This window comes from Dipodomys merriami, unplaced genomic scaffold (assembly GCF_024711535.1).
Source record: "Dipodomys merriami isolate MVZ:Mamm:240054 unplaced genomic scaffold, mDipMer1.0.p SCAF_8, whole genome shotgun sequence".
Classification (NCBI taxonomy): Eukaryota; Metazoa; Chordata; class Mammalia; order Rodentia; family Heteromyidae; genus Dipodomys; species Dipodomys merriami.
Window position 1 is genome coordinate 53443636 of NW_027206401.1, and position 19090 is coordinate 53462725.

Sequence of the window (19090 nt, forward strand, 5' to 3'; positions counted from 1 at the left end):
CCCTTAATGTCTTGTAAATGTTTATTACAAGCTTATTAAAATGCAAATATTACAGTTAAATTTCCCGATAGTCATTGAAACTTCAACATGAGACTTCAAAAGAGGGTGAAGGCTTAGTAATGAGTGGTTATTCTTCCTTACTCTCTACTGACAATTAAAAACTCAGAGAAAAACATTGTATCCTGTTTTCACGTTGCCACAGTTGTTACCAATTTTTAATTTTTTCTGAAATAGTTCACATCAAGCTATTTAGATAGTCCATCCATTTCTTCTAACAAAGATCCATGTAAGGAAATAACTTCATGCTCCTTCAAAGACTTTTAGTCCAATATCTTCTCAGAAATATTTTGATATATTATTAAGTAGCTGGTTTTTGGAATAAAGAGAGAAGGAAACAGATTTGGAACTTGGTCCTAATGTATAGTTACTGCTGTTGTGAGGAGCCTGGCTCAGGTTTGAGAGCCAGAGGTAGCAGGTCTAGTGGTTAGAGTCCTGTGCAATGGCTGGGCACTGGTGGCTTACACCTGTATCCTAGCTACTCAGGACACTGAGATCTGCAGATCGCAGTGCAAAGCCAGCCCAGGCAGGAAAGTCCATGAGATTCTTATCTCCACTTAACCAACCAAAAAGCCTGAAGTGGAGCTATGGCTCAAGTGGTAGAGTACTAACAAGAAAGCTGAGGGACAGCACCCAGGCTTTGAGTTCAAGCCTCAGTATTGGCAGAAAAGAAAAGAAGTATACAGACAAATAATGTCATGTGTTATAAGCAAGGAATCTGTTCAGCTCTGGGAAGGTTTCTCAGAGAGGTCACAACAACTGAGACCTGAATGGCACTGGCATATTCTGATGGTGCAGGTTGGGAAGCTGTTACAGCACTATGAAAGGAGTGGCATGTATTAACAGCATGGACTATGTGTGTGACTGAAGTAGTGTAAGACTGGAGTGGTAAGATTGGTGAAAATGGTAAGATGTGAAATAAAAGGACTATATTGGCAGTATGCTGGCTTACATTAATTGGAATCTATTCACAAGAGCTTAATTCTACCTCTGATTGAAAAAAAAACAAACCTTTTAAAACCATCTAGATGAAATAAACACACACACTTTCTCTGAGGTTCACTGCCTTCTCATCTCCCACATGGGTCCTGTAGGACCTCACAGAACCTTAGGAACATCAACGGTGTTAGCACAGATGTGGGGAAGGAACCCTATTGCATTGTTGGTGTGACTGCTCTAGAAAGTGGTCTGGATATTCCTCAGAAAAATGCACATAAAACTACCCTCCAATACCACTCTCGGACATTTATCCAAAAGATTATGTCAGGATACAGTAAAGACAGTTGCACATGGTTCATCACCAAGTTATAGCAGCAGTCCAGATGCCCACAGTGGATAAATGAATCAAGGAAGTGTGGTGTATGTATATACATATTCCTGGAGGAACTCAGAAGAACAATGTGATCAGACTTGTTCCTGGAGGACCTCAGAAGGACCACATATTGGACTTGGATATTAGAGTGAAATCACTTTGGAAGCCATCTAGAAGATGGATTTGTGGAAAGTGAGACCAGCAGATAATCCAGGAAGACCATCTGACTTTTAGATTCTAAACCAGTGCCTAGCCACTCAGGAGGCTGAGATCTGAGGATTGCAGTTGAAGCCAGCCTGGATACTTATTTCTAATTAATTACTAATAAAGCCAGAAGTGGCTTGTGGTAAAGAGCCAGCCTTGAGCAGAAAAGCTCAGGACAGTACCCAAGTCCTGAGTTCAAGCACCAAAACTGGCACCAGAACAGAAAAAAAAAAATTTAAAATTACAAGCTACTGTCTGTTTCAGACCCTGTTGGTACAGCCAGGAAGTTTCAGTTGCCAGTCAGAGTTTAAGGTCAATAATGTTTTTGAGTAAATAGCCACAGGTGAGTACCTTGTTTATTAATTATTAGGAGAAAAAGTATCATTTGGGACTGGAATATGGAGTTGATGTATTCAGTAGTATGTTTATTATCAGAGCTAATTAATAGCTAAAAAGTTTGATGACCAGTACGCTAATAAAATGTTGCATATATATTAAAAGTATTTTCTAAGGTTTACTATGTGTGGTTGGAGAAAATGTTTCTGCTTTTATAGAATATGATATACAAATTGTTTTTAGTAATTCATACTATCTTGATTACTACCTTCATCGATATATGTACGTTAAATGTGCAACTTGTCCCTGATAAGTGTGATGAACAGAGGCACCTGAGTGTGACTGTGACACAGAAGACACATGTGACTTGCTCCCGGATGCCAGGCTGTCCAGTGACATTGCACTGTGGGCCACTTTTAAGTTTCTGCTCTAAATGATTATTTTTACATTTCACAATTGTGTATAATTTATTTAAAGTAGAGCTATTCCAGCATATTTCAACTCTGTCTTTTTCAGGCCTATGGCATGTCGGCCTTACCCTTAAATCTGATCAAAGGCACCAGAAGTGCTACGTATGAGCGTTTGGAAAACACTGAAGACATGGAGGAGGTGGAACAGCACATTCAGACGATCCGATCCAAGGTGAGCCAGCGCTGAGATGGGGCTGGGAGGCTGAGTGGCCTGTGGTGGGATCCCAGCACTGGCCTGCCCCTCCTTGTCTTGTAATATATCCTTCCAGGGACATGTCCCTATTTTTGAAATGTATCTTCTGTATAACATAGGATCATACACTGACAGACTGAACATTTCTAGCAGCGTTGTAACAGCTAAAGTACAAAGCTTCTGCCTCCTCTTTTTCCATTCCTTTTGGCATCACATCACACTTGAAGCATTACTCCATCCCTCCCTTGCCGGGGCTGGGGCTGGGGGTGAGGGATTCATTTTATCCCTTGGCCTATAAGGTTGTTATAAGGTGTCTGGGATGCAATTTGTAAGTACGTAATGTACTTAGCACAAAGTTCTTGAAGAAGTGAAGGTAATAAAGTATGTCCTGTGTATAGGAAATACAATCTTTGGCCAAGTAGAATTAGCCTCTCTTCAGGCTGAATTGTATTCTCTAGGGTACGGCCTAGAAATCTGTGCTTAACAAACCTGTCAGATAATTATTATATGTGATCAAATTTGAGAAACTACTAAGTTACGGAAGAGGATGGTTGGTTTCAGAAGAGACTTGTAATATGTGACGAGACTGTTTAAGCTACCCAGGAGACTGAGATCTGAGGATCATAGTTCAAAGCCAGCCTAAGCAAGAATGTCTGTGAGACTCTTGTCTCTACTTAACTAGCAAAATCCTGGAAGTGGAACTGTGGTTCAAATGGTAAAGTGCTAGCCTGTGAACAGAAAAGCTCCGGGAGAGCACCCAGGCCCTGAGTTTGCGCCTCATAAAAATGGGTGGACATGCTTTTACCATGCTGGTTAGCCAAAGAGAGCATGCTTTTTGCAGAGGTGCCTGCAGACCAGGGAGGTGCCAGCTCTTGGCAGTGGCTGCAGAGCCCCAGTGGCGCATGCTGCTTGCGTGGTTGGACCTGTTGTCTTGTCTTCCCAGTGGTGCTCTCAGGATGACTGGGGGTGTGGCTAGTCCACTTCTACTTGCGCTCAAGCCCAGCCCTCTCTCTGGTGGAGTTGCTGCGGTATCTGAATCAGGCTCATAGATCGAATCAATTCAGAAGAGAGCCTTTTGACTAAAAGGAGGCAACGGCCGGAGCCAAATTAAAATAAGAGATAGAGAGGGAGTTTAGAGGTGAGGGGAGCAATAGAGGAAATGCATAGTAGTTAACACTTCTTTGTGTGCTTGTATCAGGGCTTGAACTCAGGGCCTGTATGTGGTCTTTTATTTTTTTCACTCAAGGCTGGCCCTCTACCAGTTGAGCCACAGCTCAATTTCCAACTTCTTAGTAGTTCGTTGGAGGTAAGAGTCTCATAGGCTTTGCTGCTGGGACTGTTTTTGAGATGTTATCCACAGATCTCAGCCTCCTGGGTAGCTAAGATTACTGGTGTGAGCCACAGGCACCCAACTGATACCTTTACAAATGCTTTCCTTTTGTATGGAATGTTTTCACAAATTTCTAATCAAAATTTAACAACCGAGCGCTGGTGGCTCATGCCTGTAATCCTAGCTTCTCAGGAGGCTGAGATCTGAGGATTGCGGTTCAAAGCCAGCCCAGGCAGGAAAGACCATGAGACTCTTATCTCCAATAAACCACTAGAAAACTGTGGCACTGTGGCTCGAGTAGTAGAGCGCTCGCCTTGAGCGGAAGTGCTCAGGGACAGTGCTCTCTCAGGCCCAGAGTTCAAGCCCCACGACTGACAAAAAAAAAAAAAAAACCATAACAACAACAACATACCTAGAAAACGCAACAGGGATGTCAGTGTAAAACATGTGCACATGTACATTTTGATGCTGACCTTGACTGAGGTATGTTTAGCATTGCATTGAAGCTGTCAGTTTTTCAAGTTATAAAATTGCCCAAGAGAGAAAAAAACATCGTTGTCTGGTCTGCTAACTCTGTTGAGTACTTTATTGAGACTTAATGATAAAAGGAAGAAAATCTTTAATTTGTTCTTTAATTTGTTCTGTTACTTGCAGAGCAGAGATGGTCGGCCTCTGCCAGCCAGGGATAAACGTGCCTTGAAGCAGTTTGAAGAAAGGTTACGAACACTTAAGAAAAGAGAGAGGCACCTCGAATTCATCGAAAACAGCTGGTGGACGAAGTTTTGCGGTGCTCTGCGTCCCCTGAAGGTAAATGGAGTTTGGAAAAATGAGGTAGTCAGTCTTCTCTCAAATTTCTGTAGTACTCTTCAGAGATGTGGTTCTCCTTCTGAGCCCTTCAGTATGACACTGAGAGCAGGGTGTCTGCTGTTGAAATTGTCTGGGTTTGAGTCACAGTTGTGCTGTTTGGTAGTTGGGCAGGGTATGTAACCCTTAGAGCCTTGTATACTCCTATGTAAGTGCTGTAACAAGGAAAGGTAAACAGAAACAAAGCTCAGTAAGACAGCAGCTGTTAGCATACTTTGCAGGTGGGTACTTGCTGTAATTAGGAAAGGAGAGTCCAGATTTGCCCACAAGAATGTGCTTCCTTGTTAGAAGATGTTTCTGGAAGTATGAAGAAAGGGATTATTGGATGGAAGACTATTGTGTTCTCATTTTTGGAAACCATTGTTTATAGGTCTCTGGTATCTGAATTTAAGTGCTAGGTAAATGAAGGCAGTCATGTTGCTGGTAGCAAAGTTTTCACACAGATCTCTGTGGTTATGTAATTTCATCTATTTCTCTTGGGTAAAACCAAGGAGTAGAATTTCTGATTTTATGGGTTCTATGTTTTAACTTTTTAAAAATCTGCTGTTCTGTGTTTTCCAAAATGGTAACACCATTTTGTCCTCCCTAACGAGTATGAGATTATAACAAAACCAAGACTCCTTTCACTTGCAAAGTAACTGCATATTCAGGGTGGATGGGAAGCAGAAGTAAAAGTATACCATGGAATTTTCCTGCACTTCAGTGATACAGCTTGACGGCCCCAGTCCACTTATCCACGACAGGGTTGTGGTTCCTGACAGGTGCGTCCAGAAGAGTAGAATCATGGGAACAAGACATTTCACATTGAGAGACATTCTTAAAACAACTGCTCCTCTCTTCAGAATGTCTTATGTTGGGAAAGAAAAGCAAGTAGGATGTGTTCAAGATAAAGGACACAAGCATCGCATCATGGTCCTAGGTTGCATTTTGGTCTAGAAAAAGACATTAATGGAACAGTTCAAAATTAGATTAGATAAGAGTGTTGTATCTATTTTAATTTCCTGATTTTGATCATTATACTGTAATCATATAAAAAAATGTCTTTGCTTTTAGGACATTGGTAGTTACTAAGTCATTTTATCTGTAACTTAGTCTCAAAAAACTTATTCTCTTATTCTCTCTGATTATAGAGGCTATGATAAAAGCATCAAATAAAATGCTACCATTTGGAAGATCTGGGTGAAGGGCATACTGTAATTCTTTGTACTATCTTTGTCTGTATATATCTGAAGTTAATACAGTTTTTATAGTCTTAGCTTTCATTAGATTTTCCCCAACTAGTCCACCATCCCTTCTCATCCCTTTGTCAGGTGTTCAGTGATTAAATACTGAACTGCATACATTGTTCCTAATAGATAATGGAAAATTACCACTGTAATCAAGAACTAAGTGGGACTACATTGAGAAATCGTCCTGATAATCTTTGCCACTTTGAAAATAATATTGTGTAAAAGAGGAGAATGGATTTTTTTTTATCTTTTAGCATTTAGAAAAGCATTAAGAAAGGTGCTCGAAGTATTAGAGGAGCCTCCTTCTCCTTACTTTCCCTGACTCCTGAGATGGGCTCTCAGTATTGGGGAAGGAAAACCATATGGCTGTCCTCTCTTGGAGAAGCCTTGAAGATGTACGAGTTTCCCACCCAACTTGACATGGGGGATTGGGATGACGGTCATTTACAGTGCCCCGCACAGGAAATGGAAGGTCAGACTGCTTCTGGAGGGCAGAAAGAGAATGTCTTTCAAATCAAATTCTCTTTCCAAACATGGATAAACACGACACCTTTAATTTATTTTTATTTTTATTTGTTTGTACTTCTGGGGCTTGAACTTAGGCACTGGGTGCTGTCCCTTAGCTTTACTGCACAAGGCATTTTGCCACTTGGTCTATATCTCCACTTGTGCCTCATGTGCTGGCTTCAAACCAGGGTCCTCAGATCTCAGCCTTCTGAACAGCCAGGATTACAGGCATGAGCTACTGCTGCCTAGCTTGTCACTATTTTCCATGGCCTGTTCCAGGCCCAACATCCTTATATGACTCTGAAGTCCAATTAAAAATGACACAATGTGGTAGTTAGAAGTTAGATTTCCCCTGTCCCCAGGTTATTGTTAGGCCTGTCTCTGCTGTCATGGCCCAGTGGTTTTCGCGAACTAATCATGTAAGTTCTGTATCCTCTGCTGTCTGTGCTCACTGAGGTCCTTGCTCACTTACGACTAATGGTGATTTTCCTAAAGTCCTGCAGATTGCCAGTCTGATCTTTGCCTAGGGTCTGTGTGTGTGTGATGTGCACTTTTTCAATGCCCAGAAGGCCCGCAGCTCAGCCTTCACTGCCCTGTGATGTGAACCTTTGGTGTCTGAAGAGCTGTGTGGCAGGCTATCTCACACCCTTCCTGGTCACCACCGGCCAGTGTAGGACCTTCCAGATTCCTGGCAACATGACATGTCTCATCACCTTAGCTTTATATTTTAAGCCTGTTGGTTAATTTGTCCTGTTGTCTGCTGGCTTAACCTCCTGAGGTTCCTAGATGGCTTATAGTTTGCTTTGGCCAGCACTTTTCAGCAGAGGCTTTTAGCATTGCGTGAGCACTCGCAGAGAACAAATAGAGACTGGCATGCCACTGGGATCCTGTGGAGAGCCACAGGGAACATGGTGATGGCTCTGGGCAGTGGACTTGAGAGGCACGTCCTTCCAGAGGCTCGGGGCCTCAGAAAGAGCCACTGGACCCTTCTCCTGAGACGCAAGCATTCTTGGACTGCTGTGTGTCTCTGCTGGATTTCCAAAGTGTTGAAAAGCTGATGCTGACACTTGACATAGTTTCTTATTGATAGTATAGAAGAGAACATTTTCACCAATTTTGCTCTTGGTGTTCCCTTTATAGTTTAATTTTATTTCAAAATAAATAGCACCAGTGCAATGTGGTCACACTGGCACGAGTCTCTTAGGTCAAATATTTGCAGTTTTCTTGGCCTCTATGAAGGATTTATCTCCTTTTTTTTTTTTTTTTTTTTGCCAAGTATTATGTGTTAAGTAATTAAACAGTACAACTCTTAATCATTCATCCCAGCAGATTGGTAAGATAGAAAAGGATTTTTATTACTTTCTTTTTGTTTGCCAAAATGTATATCAACAGAAGGAAATCTTAATTTCAAGTACATTTCTATGCACTGTGCTAGACTACTAATTGGAGTCTGGTAATGATACTGTCTCATGCTATGAGCGAGTTTTTATTAACAGTTGTCTAGGAAGTGCTATGATTTGTCGGTCCTCAGTATAAAAGTATTGCCTCTATTTCATCTAAGCACCAAATGCAGGTGCCCAAATCTAGTAGAAGGGATTATGCCATTACTGTGGAACCTTTGTTACTGTAGGGAGTCCTTAACCTGTGTGAGGTCAGACGGCTGGGAGTCCTTACCTGTGTGAGGTCCAGACAGCCAGGCACTCTTGTCTTACATGAGGTCCAGAGGGCCGGGTGTCCTTAGTGTGTGAAGTACAGATGGCCAGGCATCCTTACCTGTGTGAGGTCAGATGGCCGGGTGTCCTTGCCTGTGTGAGGTCTAGACGGCCAGGTACTTGTCTTATATGAGGTCCAGACAGCCGGGCGTCCTTACCTGTATAAGGTCCAGGAGGCCAGGTACCTTTGGCTTATATGAGGTCCAGATAGCTGGGCATCCTGATCTTGAGGCCCCAGAACAGTGTCTTGATTCCCTACCACCCACACCTTGCCCGTTCCCCTAGACCTGATCAACTCATGGCAGGCCCTAGAGCCTATTTGCAATTTGAGCAGATCGCCTGGCTCTGCTCCAGTCCTCTGGTGCAACCTTATTCCCTCCACTGGTGTGAGTTGCTTCCCCTGGACTCACTGTAAATGCATAGACTGTAAGCAAGGAGCAAGTGTCTAGCTTTGGAGGAGGATTTTCCCCTTACAGATTTGTTTTTCCTGTGTGCTATGATGTTGTTGAGCTATTTTGTCTCTCCTGTGCTAACCTTTTGAAGCTAACAATTATATATAGTTGCTGCTACTGAGTATTGGACTAGGCAAGCCCTCTTAACACTTGAGCCATCTTCCAAGATCTTTAGTTTCTATTTTTCAGGTCTCATACTTTTGCCCAGGCCAGCCTTACTCTGTTTAAATAGCTGGGATTAGAGATATGCATCACTGTCACCCAAAACTCGACCTAAATCATGAGGAACACCAGTAGCTAACACGCAGTGTTACTCTATTTCAGAAGATGGCTGTAGGCTTCCCATCCTTTCTTTGCCAACTCTTCTTCCCAAGAGGTTCTTGTCTCAGTGTCTGAAAGGATACACGAGCTCTAATGCTGAACATGTTCTCCAGAGTGCTTCCACCTGGCACTTCTTGGTGCTGTCAGCACTCAGTTCTAGGAACAGAGTCACTCCTTTAGCTCTCCCCCGCCCCTCTGTCTCTGTCTCTGTCTCTGTCTCTCTCTCTTTCTTTCTCTCTCTGTCTCTCTCTCTCTTTCTCCCTCTCTTTCTCTCTGTCTCTCCCTCTCTCTCTTTCTCTTGTCTCTCTCTCTGTCTCTCTGTCTCTGTCTGTCTCTCTCTTTCTGAGCAGTTAAATGTATATCAGTATTTCTACGGGAAAATGTACAAGGTTCAAGAATAATAAAACATGAGCCTCTTGATTTTGTATGTGTGTGTATACCTCTCAGTTATCCTATTTGAGTGTAGAGAAGACAAAAACCTTGTATCTGATCAGAGAGTTTTATTTGCTTATAGTGAAAACTTGAAGTGCTTTATCTGTGTTGTGTATATGTTCTTAAATAGTCTCAAAATGAAAATGTAGGCATAAATGTCTGGGTTTACATACTAAATTAAAGTAAGTCTCAGATCATTTTAATTATATCATTGTTATATGCTGGCAACTTATATCAAGCATAATGGAGTTGTGCTTTTAATCCATCTCTGAGGACTCTATTGTAATGAATATATTTTTGCTTTTAGATCATTTGGGGAATCTTTTTCATCTTAGTTGCATTGCTGTTTGTAATTTCTCTCTTCCTGTCAAAGTAAGTACAATAGATTCATTTATATAGCACTTGCAGAAGTTCTGTAGTATTCTATATCCTTCATTAGGAATTCCATTAGTGTAGCACATTCATCTTGAATAACTGCTACATAAAGTACTCTACAACATTAATTTGAAAAACAGCTAAAAAGTCCAATCATTGGCAGTATTTCTTAGCCTGCATAATTTAATACTATCTGTGAGAAATTTGAATGAGGGATTAATTTATTTTGCCTGTTTTCTTTAATTCAACTGAATTTCCTGCTTAAGTTACAATGATGTTCTTCATAGATTGATGAGATGATAGTATATCATATTAACTCTTATTTTTTTCTATTTTATGTAGTTTAGATAAAGCTCTTCATTCAGCTGGAATTGATTCTGGTTTTGTAATTTTTGGAGCTAACCTGAGTAATCCACTGAATATGCTGTTGCCTGTACTACAGACAGTAAGTAAAGTAGCATTTACTTCATACCCCAGCAAGCTGCCTTCACTACAGACAGTAAAGCACCACTGACTACCTTTCACCCTGCCCCATGTAGTTGGCTATGGTGAAAACTTTCCAGCACTTGAAGTATATTTGGCTCTTTACAAATGTGAGATTATTTGTTTAGATTATTGTGTTAAAGATTATTATATTGATACATTGCCAAATTCAATTGGGAACAGCCCATGACATATATGAACTTTCCCAAATTTTGTGTGTGTGTGTGTGTGTGTGTGTGTGTGTGTGTGTGTGTGTGTGTGTGTGTGTCTTGAACTCAAGGCTTCATGGGCTCCCTGTTGTTTGGGCTGGCACTCTACTACTTGAGCCATGCCCCAAGTCCAGTTTTTCTGCTACCTAATTGGAGGTAGCCTCTTGGACTTTGTTCCTGGCCTGGCTTCAGATCTTCATCCTAGAGGTCACTTCCCTGAGAAGTAAGGATTGCAGCCATGAGTCACAGACACCAGGCTTGTTTCAGTTTTAATGAAATCTTTTACTTCCTACAAAAATGTGGGCTGTAGTTTGATTTATTTTAGAATTTTTCTTATTTTAGAATTTTTCTTAGGGTAATAGTACTAAAAAACTGGATACTTATTTGATACTTATTAGTATTTTTGATGAATTCTTTTTTGTGCTGTTATCATAGTAGCTTAATCTAAATCATCTGGCTTAATAATGATATTTATCAAATAATGCAATTTCCAGTTAATAGTATATGACTTCTAGAGCTTTGCAGTTTGTGTATTAAATATGATTTTATCTTTTTCCAGGTGTTCCCTCTCGATTATATTCTTATAACAATTATTATTATGTACTTTATTTTTACTTCAATGGCAGGAATTCGAAATATCGGCATATGGTTCTTTTGGATTAGAGTAAGTAAATGTTTTTGTTTAGTTCATTGTGTACATTTTCTCTGATATGACATTGTACGTAAAATGTGTAAGTTGTAGCTTTCTTTATACCAAGAGCGATGGGACTGGTGGCTTTTCCCTTCACCACAATATAAAAATGTGTCTTATTTTGTTTTGTGCCTGTGGTAGGGCTTGGCCCTCAGGGCCTTTTGCTGTAGTAGGGCTTGGCCCTCAGGGCCTTTTGCTGTTGTTTGGCTTTTTCACTCTAGGCACGTTCTAGCATTTGAACCACAGCTCTGTTTTTGGCTCTTACTGATGAATTGGCAATAAAAGTCTCTGGGTATGTCTGCCTGGGCTGTTTTCTAACTGTGATCCTCCGGTCTCAGCCTCTTGAGTAGCTGGGATTACAGGTGTGAGCCACCAGCACCCAGCTTGTACAGTGCAGACTGTACCTGTGGTTCTGTGTCTGAGAATGTGACAGTGCCACCCCTGCAGACGCTCTGTACCTGTGGTTCCGTGTCTCAGTGTGACAGTGCCACCCCTGCAGATGCTCTGTACCCATGGTTCCGTGTCTCAGAATGTGACAGTGCCACCCCTGCAGACGCCCTATACCCGTGGGCTCATGTCTGTGGGTTTTACCCACCTTGCACAGAAAATACATGAGGACACTGCTCCTGGACTGAATGTGTACAGATTTTCCTCCTTGTCCATTCCCTTGTGAACCATTTTACATTATACTAGTTGTTGTGGGTAATCTAGAAGACAGGCAGATGTAGGTTCTATTCAAACATTACACTGGAAAGGCCAGTAGATATGAATCTCAGTCAGTTTACACCAGCCCCACAGATACCAACGGACAGGTATGTGTGAAGGATTTTTTTCTTCTTATACTCACTGAACATCATTTAAGAGTTTTATGCTGGGCACTAGTGGTTCATGCTTGTAATCCTAGCTGCTTGGGAGAGCCAGATAGACACATCTTAGAGACTAATTGCCAATTAAGTAACAAAGAGCTGGAAGCCTATGGCTCAAGTGGTAGAGTTTGGCCAGCCTTGAGGGAAAAAAGCTTAAGGTACCAAATCAAAAAAAAAAAAAAAAAGAATAAGCTGAGCCAGATAGACACTACTATAGCTGTGAGTAAAATAGTTTATCCTTGGAGACTTCATAATACAGAGGGAGAGTGCTGGGTCCATTATCTCTTGTCCTTTTCTCTCCCTCATGATTGCAGTATAGCTGCTGTAACTCCATTGATCCCATGCATGTTCTGTTGGAAGAGAGTAGAGGGGGCATGCTGTCCCAGAACCCCCTAGCTTTCTTTTTTGTGGCTCCCACAAGGCACAAGGGAAGCTGAGCCGTGAACAGGTTTAAGTGATCTTACAGTCATTTCGTCTGGAGCTGGCATTCTGTTAGTCTGAACTGCACAAGCTTGTGAAGTTGCAAGGAGGTGGAATGTGGCCCTCTAGTACTGTAGATATCAAATATTTGAATGGATATATGGAAAAATATCTATATCCATACACTGTATTTTATAGCAGAATATAATATGAAGATTTCATGAGTATGTCATGGAAATGGATTTCTGTAAACACATGACATCTGGTTTTGCCCAGTAATGTTATATAAAAGCACAAGCCAAGAATGTATTACTAACTCTTGAAGTTTAAATTGATATGTCTAGTCTTTAGATACAAGTAGATATTCAGGCTGTCTTTAGTTGTATGGAACTCTACTGAGCAGTAAGTTTACAAGAACAGTCTGGAAACCAACCATGTGAACATTGATAAGTTTGCTAGGTTCTGTTTTTCCAATTTCCTTTTTTTTTTCCTTTTGGTAGTATTGGGGTTTGTGTGGCTTACTTACTAGGCTGGCTCATTACCACTTAAGCCATACCGTCAGCCTAGCATTTGCTGGTTATTTTGGAGATGGAGTCTAGCAGACCTTCCTGCCTTCCTGGCTTCTAATTTTGGTCCTTCAAATCTCATCCCCTGGTATGGTAAGATTGCAGATATGAGCCACTGGCTCCCAGCTCTGGGGATAGGATTTTAAGAACTCATGAAGGTAGCTGCTCTGCCATAATTTTAAAAGACTAAAGCCAGGTACCAGTGGCTCATGCCTGTAATCCTAGTTACTCAGGAGGCTGAGATCTGAGGATCAGGGTTCAAAGCCAGCCTGGGCAGGAAAGTCTGTGAGACTCTTATCTCCAATTAACCACCAAAAAACTGGATTGGCACTGTGGCTCAAGTGGTAGAGCGCTAGCCTTGAGCTGAAGCGCTCAGGGACAGCACCCAGGCTCAGAATTCAAGCCCCACAAGTGACAAATGAAAAAAAAAAAACTTAAAGATTAAATTTAAAAGCTTCAGAGAGCAGAATTATCTGGAATGACAAAGGATTCTTAGTAATTAAGTTGGAACAGAGAAGTGGTTGCTTGAACTATGCCAGCCTTCCCCAGAGAACAGAACAAGACTTCATGCCCCACTGGTAGAATACAGTGTTGACACTTTGTCTCTGTCTCTCCCTTCCAGTTATATAAAATCAGAAGAGGGAGAACAAGGCCTCAGGCCCTGCTGTTTCTCTGTATGATCCTTCTGCTTATTGTCCTCCACACCAGCTACATGATTTACAGTCTTGCTCCCCAGTATGTTATGTACGGAAGCCAAAATTACGTAGTAGAGGTAAGTATAGTAGAATGCTTTAAGAATTTTAATTTTGATGCTTGGTCTATTAACTAATCAGTTTAAGTTCAATATTACTAACTGGTTTTCTTTCCTTGTTTGAGCATAGTTATGTTTGTTTGACATTTTGGATGTGTGTATGTAAGTGTGTGTGCACATGTGTGCACACACACACTGGTACTGGGGCTTGAACTCAGTATCAGGGCTCTCTCTTAGCTTTGTTACTGAAAGCTGGTGTTCTACCACTTGAGCCACAGCTCCACTTACAGCTGTTTGGTGGTTAATTGGAGATGAGAGTCTCAGACTTTCCTGTTTGGGCTGGCTTCGACCTTGTTTTTCAGATCTCAGCTTCCTGAGTAGCTAGGATTACAGGAGTGAGCCACTGGTGCCTAGCTTGTTTCATATTTAAGTATACCCTGTGGCATGAAGCAACTGAGCTTCATCTCACCATTTCATTAAATTTTATAATGCCTCATCTAAAACAATGTTTGGAGTAACTAACAAGTCTGGAATGTTTGGTGAGCACAGTGTATCTGGTCATTAGTACTAGGAACCCCAGCAGTGGCTCTGTGAAGACTCCATTTGTGAGTAAGTGTGCCTTCCTTGAACACAGTAGATTATCTGCTGACTACTGGATATTGTGGAGCTAAAAGCCAACTTTAATTTTTAGTTTTAACTAGATAGCAAATTTGTATTCTCTGACAATTTATGATATTTTGAGCATTCCTAATTGAACATTTATTTCATATTTTCTTTCTCTAAATTACTTTTTTTGTCTACTTCCTAACAATTCACATCTGGGACAAAGGGCCTAGATTAAGCATTGCTTTAATGGAACCTTTCTTTATTAATCCAACACTTCCTTTGTTCTTTGTTTAACATGCAGTTAGAAATAACAGTAATATTCTAGGTCTATCCTCTCTCAGTACCATGGATAATATCACTAAATACTAGAGAGCTAGTTCATTGAGAATACTAGATAGTAAACACAAGTAGGACAGGTGAGGCCCAGACCTCAGTGGAGTGAAGTGACCTGAATTACCTGAGTATGGGATACACCCTCTGTCCACCTGGACCATACTTCCCTCTGCTAGTCCTTTCTGACCCGGGCCTCCTCCCCTTGGCCTGGCTTGGTAAACGTTCTCCTGTGGAGGGAGGGAGGGAGGGAAACAGGAAGAGAGGGAGGGAAGATGGGAACAGACATTCTTTACCTACTTAACTGTTTATTTGTATCATTTTAGATGCCATGTTTGGATTAGATATGTACTTATTGTGTTCTGGGATGAGACTGTTGTTCACCTAAAAATTTTATCATAGCTCTTTCTTCTAATCATAATTTCTATTAGACTCTTAGATAAATTTATTCAATAGAAAACAGTAAATAGGCTGGGCGTCAGTGGCTCATGCCTGTAATCCTAGCTACTCAGGAGGCTGAGATCTGAGGATCTCGGTTCAAAGCCAGCCTGGGCAAGAAAGTCTGTGAGACTCTCATTTCCAGTAAGCTACCAGAAAACCAGAAGTGGCGCTGTGGCTCAAGTGGTAGAGTGCTTGCCTTGAGCTAAAAAGCTAAGGGACAGCGCCTAGGCCCAGAGTTCAAGCCCTATGACCAACAAAACAACAACAACAAAAAACCATATAGTTCATATTTTTCAATTTTAAATATATCAATGTGACTTTTTACATTTTAACTATATTTTTATCTTTCAGAGCAATATAACTTCTGATGACCATAAAGGTAATTCCACCTTTCCTGGGCCGAAGAGGTGTGATGCTGACGCCCCTGAAGGTAGGCCACTTTTATCCAATGTCTAGAAGCTTAGAGATGATGAGAACTGAAACCATATGCCAGTGGCTTATGTCTGTAATCCTAGCTGTCGTGGAGGCTGAGACCTGAGGGTTGAGGTTTGACACCAGTCCAGGCAGGAAAGTCCGTGAGATGCTTATCTCCAGTGTACCACCACATAACTGGAGGCAGAGCTGTGGTTTAAGTGGTAGAATGCCAGTAAACTTTCTATTGTTATTGGAGTTAGTTTTATAATCTGGTAATGAGTACATTTCATTTATATGATTTTATATGGTTTATACTGGCAATCTTTGAGATGTGACTTCCATTTTCCAGATTATTCTTGAGACCTTGTGGCTGATGGACCTGCTCTCACTTTCTTCACAGTTAGGGATTACTCCTGGCTTTATGCCTGTCTAAGAGGAACACACAGGACTATGTTCAGTCTGTCATGTTAGACCAGAAAGCTTTTCCACAGATCAGAAGAGCTGTTGGTGGTTAACTCAGGTTAACCACCACTTTGACATGCAATCTTTTCTCTGACACCAATTTTGTGCTGACAAATAACCTCAACTGATTGGAAATTAGTAACTGGGAGCAGAGTAGCAAGATAAAATGATTTTCTGAGAACTACCCCAGCTAAGCCTCGAATGTCCACCTTCATGTAACCACAGTTGTGGGTTAAGCCACCAGGAGAGACCACACAGACGCAGTGCAGCAATAGAAAGTCTGTATTACCAGCCGAGGTACCCAGACTGTCGGGTGCCCAAAGTGCAGTCCCAGACCTGGTCTCAGGGCCCCTTTGAAAGCAGAAAACCCATCTCCTTGTTTGCTCAGGGGTGGAAAGTCCCTAACAGTTCTTTCCTGCAGGTGCAAGCCAAGCGGGAAGGTACAGAAGCTTAAGCTAGACAATGCTGTAAGCAAGCATTGAGTGAGGTAGCATGACCCATTTCTGTGACAGTCTCTATGACTCCTTACTAGGAACATGAATGGAACAGTGGGTACATATATCTTTAAATGTCAGGCCATAAGGAACTAGTCTCCGGGATTGGGGGTGCAGTACTTTCTTTAAGATGGAGTCACAAAAGCAAAATAGAGTAAACTCTAAGATGGTGAGGTTTGGTAAACCCTATTACACCACACAGAAAAGACATGGATTTGTTAGCCTTGTCAGATAACAGTGTTTATTAACTATCATAGAGAGTGTAACTTCAACTAGACACTTGGAATGATGAGTCCTCACCAGAGAAAGAGAATCTGTATGAAAAACAAATATACCCACTCCATGTGAAGGTGAGCATGGGGTCAGAGGAGGTCCCACTGACCTCAGTGGTTGCATGACCTAGGTAACACATGGCATCAGAACCATTGTCAGGTAGGGGCTGGGCGTGGCTAGGTAACGTGATGTCAGGACCATTGTCAGGTAGGGGCTGAGCATGATGTAGGTGATGCATGGTGTGAGGACCATTGTTAGAAAGGTGAGTCTTGATGTTTCCATCATTTTCCCCAGATTTGCTTGATATGAAGAAAGTCTAATCTTGAGATTCTCCTTGTTGACTTTTTTTTCCCCAGTCCTGAGCCTTGAACTCAGGACCTGGGCACTGTCCCTGTGCTTCTTTTGCTCAAGGCTAGTGCTCTACCACTTGAGCCACAGTACCACTTCTGGTCTTTTCTGTGTATGTGGTACAGAGGAATAGAACCCAGGGCTTCATGCATGCTAGGCAAGCACTCTGCCACTAAGCTACCTTCCCAGTCCCTTCTTGTTGACATTTTGATTGTGCTGATAAAAGTTCAACACGGTACATAAGTTATAGACTCAAATTCTCCAGAGTCTCAGACGTCATGGACTACTGCTCAAAATCACTAACTCTGAGTATGTCAGTCTTCTTCTTAATTGAATGTAGGCATCTCTCTAAAGTAAACTCTTGGGACATTGGTCCACTCTATTACTGCTTATTGCAAGGCAGACTTTGTATGTCATTTACCTTTGGTACTTAGGATTATGTGATCCCAGAATCCTATAGTCTATTTGTACTTTATAATTGTTTCTGTTTTGTCTCCAACTTTAATTCTTTTTTTTGGGGGGGGGGGTCTGGTTGTGGGGCCTGAACTCTGGGCCTGGCCGCTGTCCCTCAGCTCTTCAGCTCAAGGCTAGTCCTCTACCACTTGAGCCACAGTGCCACTTCCGGCTTTTTTCTTTTTGCTTATATGGTGCTGAGGAACCGAACCCAGGGCCTCAGGCTTGCAAGGCAAGCGCTCTACCACTGAGCCAACTTCCCAGCCCTCCAAGTTTAATATTTTTAACTATACCCTTTAGATATTTTTGTTCTGTTAAAAAGGTAAACTATACTGTTAAGACTAAGAGTTTAAACATTGATAATTTAGAATTCACTAAACCACACCTACATACATACATACATACATACATACATACATACAGTCTCTATAGGTATTGTGCCAACATGTTGCCTATACTACCTTTTAATAAGTTTTATATGGCCAGTTAGTTATATAAATGAAATTAGGAACATTTTAGCACCTTAAAAATCCTTTAAACTTAGTTAACTAAAATCAGATTTTAACACCAACTATACTGGTCCTTAAAAATGATTACCCATAATGCTACTCAGGAAGCTGAGATCTGCGAATCATGGTTTTGAGGCCAGCCCCCAGAGAAATCTGTATGACTTTTATCTCCAGTTAAATCTACAGAAGTGGAAGTGGAGCTGTGGCTCAAGTGGTGAGCTCCATGCATTGGGCTCTCATTCAACATTTTACACTCATGAGTTTATGTCCTAGTAATGGGGGGAAAACTTTAAAATTTGTTAAGTAAAAAAAAATATGTTTTTATAAGCATCTTACAATTCACATATTCTTAAGATACAATGAAACTTTACAATGGAATTTTCTTGATCTTCCATGCCATGTTCTTCACTTCTTTTCCCTTCACCTGCAAAAAGTAGTGATTTAGTGATATGACAGATAGGCACACAAATCTGGATTTTATTAGGTATTTCCTTATTTCCTGCACTCCTACTTATTTGAGTGTATATGCTAGTTTTTCCAATCTAATCTGTCTATGAGTTTCATGTGCTCTAAATACATTGGATATTAAAGCAGTGATTAATGAGGATTTATCTCCTGGAAGTCTTGGGCTCTGATTTCCTCTTTGTCCCTATCCCTGGTCATATTTCCTAGAAGTCTCAGGCTCTTTTCCTATCTGTCCTGTCCCTGGTTGTATTTCCTAGAAGTCTCGGGCTCTTCCTCCTCTGTCTTGGTGTTGTCTTGGGTGGTCTTGATCTAACTTGCTTGCTGTTTATCCCCTGCCCCATGTTATTTGCTTTCTTAAACCACTGAAGTGAAGCTTTTGGCACAGTCAACACAACTAAGACATGAATGACAAAGTAAACCCAGCTCTGTTGTTGGGTATCAGAGGGGAGGAGGGAAGAGCAGAAGGCAAAATGAGGGTGAACATGACTAAAGTCATTTGTGTAAATGGAAATAGA

At 41.4% G+C, this 19090-nt stretch overlaps 1 protein-coding gene across 1 annotated transcript in view; it reads left to right on the top strand.

The window, feature by feature from the left end:
• Nucleotides 1-19090, top strand: part of Lmbrd1 (LMBR1 domain containing 1) — a 60191-nt gene that overhangs the window by 29392 nt on the left and 11709 nt on the right. The window contains exons 8-14 of the mRNA XM_070010835.1: nucleotides 2426-2551; nucleotides 4557-4709; nucleotides 9727-9791; nucleotides 10137-10239; nucleotides 11046-11150; nucleotides 13652-13801; nucleotides 15509-15587. Coding sequence (XP_069866936.1) covers nucleotides 2426-2551; nucleotides 4557-4709; nucleotides 9727-9791; nucleotides 10137-10239; nucleotides 11046-11150; nucleotides 13652-13801; nucleotides 15509-15587 — 781 coding nt within the window. The remainder of the gene's footprint in view (nucleotides 1-2425; nucleotides 2552-4556; nucleotides 4710-9726; nucleotides 9792-10136; nucleotides 10240-11045; nucleotides 11151-13651; nucleotides 13802-15508; nucleotides 15588-19090) is intronic.